The following is an 8,611-nucleotide window of genomic DNA, read 5'->3' as shown; positions in this document are numbered from 1 at the left end:
TAAATAGGTATACTTCGAATATTTATCTTATGTGTCTGATTCTTGTAGTTCTTATATCAGTAATTCATATTATCTAATTTGAATTACTAATATTGATATGGATACCAAATATATTGGTATAGAATTTAAGAACATGAATCCAGATTGTAGAGGAGTTGAAAAATCACACAACGAGCGAAAAACCCAATATGACAATGTAATTTTCGATCATAATAAATTTTATTCAATACTATATATTTAATACTTGATTAAAACTTCATTATTGATTGATGCCCCTCTTATTGTTGACTTGAAATAATACATTAATCAATAATAGAATGTCTCTTTATCTTTATAAGTCAGATGAAGATGAGGATCGAAAAAATTCAAATTATCACGATTTTGATGAGTTAGTTCCTTCAGAAGAGATCAAAAAAGCATCTAAAGAGGCTAATGCATTACCAGAACATAAATCAAGACACATCAATGTAATTTTGGATCATTCTGCATTTGTGAGAGGAATTGGTAATATTAAACGTTGGTTCAATCAAGAGTATATTAAAGCACATATTGACCCTACGGCAAAGGAGGACATATACTTGAATATCTATATTCCAAGCTATACATTGCACGAGTTTGATTATGTGAAAAAGGGGACTTCTATGATGGCGACTAATGCAAGAGAGGCCATTCGGTTTATTGATAAAATATTTGAGAAGGAACTTAACGCAGAGGACGAAGCTGATATGACAAATCCAGATTTCAAACCAGAAAAGAGACCGATTATTTACGATATTTATATTGAATCTCCCAACGAATCTGGCCCTTCTTGGTCGGAATGCTTAAATTATAAAGTACACTCACCAAAAATTAAGGAATTCCCTAATTTCAAAACAAAGTTTGACTCTAACTTGATCGGTCAACACCCACTTTCACAGGGTGATCATTTAGAAAGCCATAATTTAGACGAAGCAAATTATAGCTCTTTGGCATACAAGCAAAATAATAAGTTGAATGACATTCAATATGAGAATTCCCAATCGTATCAAAATGCTTTGGCGAATGCGGACGAACTTGCAGAAATGCCGACACGTTTGAGGTACTTAATAAGATCTTGCATCTACAAACGATTCATAGAAAGAAAGACTTTCAATAGTCCTCTCGAAGAATGGAAGCTTGTCACAGAAGATCCAATTACCAAAGTCTGGGCCAAAAGCTTTGGAATTGACTGCATGAATGTGAACGAAGCAGAGCTTTTGATCTTCCAATCATATGACATCAACCAGTTTCAATTATATGACCCTCGTCATAATTTTAATGCTCAAGATGAAAACCATATTCCTAACAGTATATTACAGAATACTATCGATACTACCTTGTATTCCTACACCAAGATTGACCGTTCTTCCAAAAATAAAAATAAAAACAAGAACAAAAACTCAAAGAAATCTACTAAACCAAAACAATTCAACGGAGTAGTGAGCGACGGATCTACCGGTTCCAATGGGGATTTTGTCAAGAAAGAGAGATTTGATGCCATTAATTATGCACCAAGAGGTACTGGTGAGTTGTGGAAACCATGATGCTTGATTTTGCTTTCTTTCCATCTTTCTCACTCGCATACGCAAACATTGAAAAAGGATTTTTTCCAGCATATTCATGAATCTGAGTAGAATATCTCGAGATTCCATTTAATGATGCTTCGATAGCTCTTGATGCAGTATTCATGTTGTATATTTGTATATATGAGTTAATAGTCCTATACGTCTTGCATATTTAAAGAAATTGGGTACGACACTACTCGCGATACTCGTTCTCCCAAATTCAAAATTCACGACATCAAAACAGTATAAGCACGTAAGTTACTCTTAATCTTACTGTTTGAGTAGCAGAGGTATACAATGAATCGGCAATTTCTGCGAGAAGAGATTCAGAAAATTCTCCAACGTTGGCACCAACTTAGACAACAGTTCGGTGACCAAGCTATTAATGTGCCGGAGTTTACTCACCTCAGTAAAATTATCAAGTATCTCCAACAGCAAAATCAACAATCGCTTCAGAGAAAAAGCGCTCCACAGGACCAATCACAGCCACAGGCACAACAGCAGATACCTCAACAGCAACAGCAGCAGTTTCAAAGTCTGCCCCATATTGCTCAACCAATAAATAATAGCTCAAATGGTACTCCATCTGTTCCAAATGCAATGATGGGACAAGTTCCTGGAAATATGGGGGGAAATACACAGAGGACTATTCCACAACAACAGTTTCAACCACCGCAGCAATCTTCATATACGCCTCAGACCCAGACGCCTCAAGTGGTGCCCCAACAACAAATGCCATTTCAAAATGGAGGACCTATGAACTCGAATAACATACCACCGACTATGCGAAATACTGTAAATACTTCAGCTGAGTCCGCATTTTCAGCACAACAAGTGCAAATGTTGAAGGTTCAATTTCAGGCGTTTAAGTTCCTTTTAAAAAGCCCAGGACCCAGTAGTCCATTGATTCCCCAGAATGTCATAGATTTCGTAACAAATGATAGATTGGCTTTTGCAAATGGAAACTACCTACCGTCTACAGGTCATCAACCGGCAATTAATACGCAAACTCCACAATTTGCCCAACTGCAAATACCTGGTCAATCTAGGCAGCCTTCTCAAACACAAGGCTCAATAGGGCCAAACTCGCAATCGCCTATGATTCCGATGCAGCAAAACATTCCACAAGTAAATAATCAAATGCCTCCAAATAGTATTCCTTTTTCAGCCCTGCAGGAAGACCTCCTGAATGGTCTTAAGAAGCAAAACAAAAGAGGTCCAAAACCAAAAATGTTGAACCAAGGCATTAACTCTAATACTGTATCCATTTCAAATCAATCACCTGTTCAAATACCAAAGAGACAAGCAAGCATCAAGTCTACCACGAAGGACCGTAGTTTGACACCATCCACAACCAATACATTTAATCCTGTGTGTCTTGATCCTAAACCACCGGTGAGTATTGATGATTTGGTTCCTGATAAAGCTACTACGACCAAGACAATAGTTCCAATAACCAAACCTAATGTTCAAGTTGATTGTTTCGAAGTGCCGGACATTTTGAGTGATAAATTCAAGGATATCCCTTATACTGCTTTGTACACAGTTCAGAGCCGTTTTCAAATTCCTGGGCTTTTGCCCGAAGGAATTGATATGGATGATATCATAAATAATAGAGAAGCTTTAATCATACTTCAAATCGATCAAAAGATTACTTATTTACGTAAGCAGTTAGATAAATCTAATAATGAGGATGAAAGCAATGAAATCAAGGCGGAAATTAGCAAATTGGAGTTATTGCCTTATCAAAAGGAATTACGTGGAAAAATTTTATCCCAAGCTTGGTTTAGTAAATCTTTATTGCCGAATTCACATCCTAACTTCCTAGCAAAGTTCAATAACTTGTCTAGTGATAATGTAACATTAACACATGAGCTTTATAAACAACAGTTACATTCATTGGTTCAAGCTCAGAACAAGAAGCATCAAAGCACAATAAAGGAGATTTTATCAGCAAAAGTTATGAGGAATAAAAAGCAGTTTAGCAAAAAGGAAAAGATCGAGAGATTTGCTAACAAAATTAGTAGTTTCCATAGCCAAACTGCGAAAGAAGAACAGAAAAAGCTCGAAAAAATGGCTAAGCAACGTTTGCAAGCTTTGAAGCTGAATGATGAAGAGGCTTATTTGAAATTATTAGACCACACCAAAGACACGAGAATCACTCATTTGTTAAAACAGACTAATCAGTTCTTAGATTCTTTAGCGCAAGCCGTTGAAACCCAGCAACGAGAATCACATAATAAATCACAAAGAACTGTTCCAGAAGAAAATGTAGAGGGTTCGAATGATGAGGAAAGACGTGAAAAAATGGACTATTACCACGTAGCGCATCGTATCAAGGAAGAGGTGACCAAGCAACCATCAATATTAGTGGGAGGAACGCTTAAGGAATATCAAATTAAAGGTTTGCAATGGATGGTGTCTTTATTCAATAATCATTTAAATGGGATTTTGGCAGACGAAATGGGTCTTGGAAAGACTATTCAAACAATATCGTTACTCACGTATTTAATAGAAATAAAGAAAATACCTGGTCCATTTTTAGTTATTGTACCTTTATCAACATTAACAAATTGGAATATAGAATTTGAGAAATGGGCTCCAGGTGTTAAAAAGGTTACTTATAAGGGTACTCCAACTCAACGTAAAGTTTTGCAGCATGATATAAAACTGGGAAATTTCCAAATTTTATTGACAACTTTCGAATACATTATTAAAGACAGGAACTTATTATCTAAAGTCAAATGGGTTCATATGATTATTGATGAAGGGCATCGTATGAAAAACGCCAATTCGAAATTATCAGAAACCTTGACGCATCATTACCACAGTGATTACCGTTTGATTTTGACGGGTACACCTTTACAGAATAACTTACCGGAATTATGGGCATTATTGAATTTTGTTTTACCTAAAATTTTTAACTCAGTTAAGTCGTTCGATGAATGGTTTAACACTCCATTCGCAAATACAGGTGGCCAAGATAAAATCGAATTGAGCGAAGAAGAAACATTATTAGTTATTAGAAGATTACATAAAGTTTTGAGGCCTTTCCTTTTAAGAAGATTAAAGAAAGATGTTGAGAAAGATTTACCAAATAAAGTTGAAAAGGTTGTCAAATGTAAAATGTCGTCGTTGCAGTCCAAATTATATCAACAAATGTTGAAGCACAACATCTTGTATGCGAGTAAACCGGGTGAGGGAGACAAGCCTGTTTTAATTAAAAATGCTAATAATCAAATTATGCAATTAAGAAAGATATGCAACCATCCATTTGTTTATGAAGAAGTTGAAAATTTGATCAATCCCACCTCAGAGACTAATGATCAAATTTGGAGGGTTGCGGGTAAATTTGAATTATTAGATAAAGTATTGCCTAAATTTAAGAATAGCGGTCATAGAGTTTTGATTTTCTTTCAAATGACTCAAATTATGGATATCATGGAAGATTTCTTAAGGTTACGAGGCATGAAATATATGAGATTAGATGGTGGTACAAAAGCAGATGATAGAACTGGATTACTTAAGTTATTTAACGCCCCAGATTCGGACTATTTCTGTTTCTTATTATCAACTAGAGCAGGTGGTTTAGGTTTGAATTTGCAGACAGCTGATACTGTTATAATCTTTGATACTGATTGGAACCCGCATCAAGATTTGCAAGCACAAGATAGAGCGCATCGTATTGGTCAAAAGAATGAGGTTAGAATTTTAAGATTGATTACAGAAGATTCTGTTGAAGAAATGATTTTAGAAAGAGCGCATGCTAAATTGGAAATTGATGGCAAAGTTATACAGGCAGGTAAGTTTGACAACAAATCCACTTCTGAAGAACAAGAAGCGTTGTTAAGAGCATTGCTTGAAAAAGAGGATGAACGTAAACAAAAGGGAAATGTAGATGACAATGATGATTTAGACGATGATGAACTTAATCAAGTTATTGCAAGAAATGACGATGAATTAATTGCATTTAGAAAATTAGATGAGGCAAGATCACTTGCAACTAAGGAAGCAAATTACCCGAGTCGTTTATTCAGCGATCAAGAATTACCTGAAATCTATCAAAAGGATCCTGAGACTATATTGAAGAAGGATGAAGTTATTGAAGAATATGGCAGAGGAAATAGGGAACGTAGAACTGCGCTATACGATGACAATTTGACTGAAGAGCAATGGTTAAAGACAATCGAAGGGGTTGTATCAGATGATAGTGATGGCGAACGAGACTTCAAACCAAAACGTGCAAGAGGTAGGCCGCGTGGAATGCCTCGCTCAAATGATGATACAGATATGGATGAAAATGCCGATTTACGTTCACAAACCGGTTCTGTAAGTTCTAAGAAACGTAAAGCTTTCATAGATGATGATTTAAGTGATGATTCGTCAACAAAGAGGCAAAGGCAAGGTACACCTAAAGCTTACGGCGCTCGCGGCCGTGGAAGAGGTAGAGGACGTGGTGGTCGTGGAAAGGGATCTTTATTATATCGTGCTACTCCAACAGTTGATCCGTTGACTACTGAGGAGAGACAAATGTTACAAGGAAATATGATTAGCATATACGATTCTATCATCAATCATACAGGTGATCAAGGAAGAAAATTGAGTGACTTGTTTTTGTTGAAGCCATCGAAGAAGTTGTATCCCGATTATTACGTTCTAATCAAACATCCAATCGCTTTAGATATGATCAAGAAACGAATTCAAAGTAAAAGTTATACTGGCATTCGAGAAATATTAGAAGATTTACATTTGATGTTCAGTAATGCGAAAATTTACAATGAAGAGGGATCGATTGTTTATCAGGATGCTGCAGCACTTGAAGACCTTGCTGTTAAAAAGTTTGAGGAATTATATTCAGATTTGGAGCCTGAAGAGATGAAGAAAACGCTTGATTTCACAGATTTTGATGAGATATTTAATTTAAAGCCTTTGACATCAAATTCTGCGGTAAAGCAACCAGTTGAGCGCAAACTAGAAGAGTTAGATGGTGATGAATCTTTTGAAAGTCCTATGTCTATATCTGGAGCAGATGGGTTGAGTCTCGATGAAACGCCACTTGATCTTAACTAATATTTTAAATCTACATTTCAACCTGGAGTATACTATTATTCGTGTATATTAATTCATTAGTTTTAACTTAATATAATTATAAGATAATAAATTATGTCATGTAGGTGTATATCTGGGCAATTCTTCATCGATTTCAGCATTGTTAGCGGCATCGTTCAATACCTGATTCATTACCTCCACAAAGGAAAATATTCCCCCATCATTGAAGGCAATTTTTCCTTTAAACCATTCATTCTTCGGTAATCCGTCAGTCACAACGTTCGGTCTGCTTGCATTAAAAAACATAAATTCCCAATAATTCGGCCCAAACCATGGGGATTTCAATGCATGAGAGAAATGCAAATCTGGAGCCCCTTTCATATCTATCAGAAAGGTATTGATGTCTCCTTGAAAAGCAGTTATATATATCAAGCGTAGATTTGTTAAGTATATGTAACCGTCATTAGCAGTTATATTGATCCTCCTTGAAACAGGATCACGCAGTGATATGGATAAGGATTGTCTAGAAGTAGGAGTGGATAATTTAATTACTTCACTTGGTCCCAAAGAAAACGGAACTTGCTGACTATTACCCAATATCCTGGTATAGTTTTCTACCAATTCAACATTGTTTATAGACATTGGCTTACATATAAGATGATCAAAATTTGGCTGGGAATACTCTTTATCTTTAGATGAGTAAGAATTATGTACGCGGGAAAATATATTCATGATTTTTTTCCATCTAGTGAAGTCAATCTAAAGTTAGGAAATAACAATATACCAAGGCAATAAAGAAGTAATGCGTAAAGTCTATAGGTCATTTAACCCATCATTAATTGAAAACTTCCAAAAGGTCGGATTTCCTAAATATCAGTATGGATATAGGCACATTGTAAGGCCACAACCATGTCAAGATATCATAGATAAGTTGGACCTCAAGAAGAAATATCCAAATTCACATAATAATCTTGATATTATAGATGTCTTTTCAGGGTATGGTTTATTCTCGAGTATGATAAACTACGAATTGAAACCTAGGAAGCATATTATTATTGAAGATAGTAAAGAGAACGTCAATATCTGGGAAGAGCGTATTAAGTATTTGAAAGAGAAGACTGGTAATACCGAAAACTTTGAACTATATCCTCATAATGGTTATAATTGGTCCACTTTTGAATCGTTGATTAAGAAGGATAAAATAATTGAGCCTAGCGTAAAACCTAGAGACAAAATTCATGATGAATTGTTGATCATAGGAAACCTAACACCTCAAAAATTCGGGGAATCGTTACTTGCGCAATGGATCATGTGTTCTGTTTACCATAACTGGTTACAGAGATATGGACGTATCAAGATGGTGTGCTTTGTTCCTGATACTACAGCACAGAAATTCTTATCGGGTCCTCGTTTTCCTAAGCGAAATAAATCAGCTATTAAGAGGGAGTTATTTACTGATTCCAAATTGATTGGTCTTGTGGAATCTAGTGGGGATCACACTATTCCAGATGGAATTGATTTCGATCCTAATTTAATAGTTAGAGACCAGCCTTGTCTTATACCATCAAGGTCAATTTTACCTGCGGGTGCCCTGCTTGCTGTTGTAGAAATTGATCCAAAAGACTTGCCTGAAATGGATTTCGATATGATGGAATATATACTTCAAATATTGATGTACAAGTCTACAGGTAAACTCTCTGAAGCATTGGCTCAATTAGCGCCTGGTGCTGACATAGATCTAGCGCCAAAGCTTTCCAAAGAGATTTTGAATAAGTGCCCTAGAGACCTTTTAGCAGAAGAAATCTTAGAAGTTTTCAATGTATTTGATAAATGGGCATTCAAACCGTCGTTAACGGATACTATTGGTATTGTCCAAGAAGACACAAGAATATTTTGAATAATTGTCTTCTATGCCATGTAAATATTGTTCTCAACTCCTTGTAAATATAATGATTTAATTAACGACTATTGATTGAGAG

The 8,611-nt window shown here is 35.7% G+C and overlaps 4 protein-coding genes across 4 annotated transcripts; 3 read left to right on the top strand and 1 right to left on the bottom strand.

Annotated features, from left to right (window-relative positions):
• Window positions 1-317: 317 nt before the first annotated feature.
• AC631_01781 (uncharacterized protein) lies at window positions 318-1,562 on the top strand (the record flags this gene model as incomplete). Its single annotated transcript, XM_015610611.1, has 1 exon — window positions 318-1,562. One exon carries the CDS (start codon window positions 318-320, stop codon window positions 1,560-1,562), a length of 1,245 nt encoding a protein of 414 aa, XP_015468610.1.
• A 318-nt stretch (window positions 1,563-1,880) lies between these two features.
• Window positions 1,881-6,653, top strand: SNF2 (SWI/SNF catalytic subunit; the record flags this gene model as incomplete). Its single annotated transcript, XM_015610610.1, has 1 exon — window positions 1,881-6,653. One exon carries the CDS (start codon window positions 1,881-1,883, stop codon window positions 6,651-6,653), a length of 4,773 nt encoding a protein of 1,590 aa, XP_015468609.1.
• Window positions 6,654-6,749: 96 nt separating this feature from the next.
• AC631_01779 (uncharacterized protein) lies at window positions 6,750-7,274 on the bottom strand (the record flags this gene model as incomplete). The annotated part of the gene is made up of 1 exon (XM_015610609.1): window positions 6,750-7,274. One exon carries the CDS (start codon window positions 7,272-7,274, stop codon window positions 6,750-6,752), a length of 525 nt encoding a protein of 174 aa, XP_015468608.1.
• Window positions 7,275-7,434: 160 nt separating this feature from the next.
• On the top strand, window positions 7,435-8,529 carry AC631_01778 (RNA polymerase specificity factor; the record flags this gene model as incomplete). Its single annotated transcript, XM_015610608.1, has 1 exon — window positions 7,435-8,529. The coding sequence occupies one exon, from the start codon at window positions 7,435-7,437 to the stop codon at window positions 8,527-8,529; it is 1,095 nt and encodes a 364-aa protein (XP_015468607.1).
• Between the last annotated feature and the right edge of the window lie 82 nt (window positions 8,530-8,611).

Source organism: Debaryomyces fabryi, assembly GCF_001447935.2.
Source record: "Debaryomyces fabryi strain CBS 789 chromosome Unknown contig00026, whole genome shotgun sequence".
NCBI lineage: Eukaryota > Fungi > Ascomycota > Pichiomycetes > Serinales > Debaryomycetaceae > Debaryomyces > Debaryomyces fabryi.
Note: the sequence above shows the minus strand (reverse complement) of the source record. Positions and strands in the feature narration are given on the sequence as shown.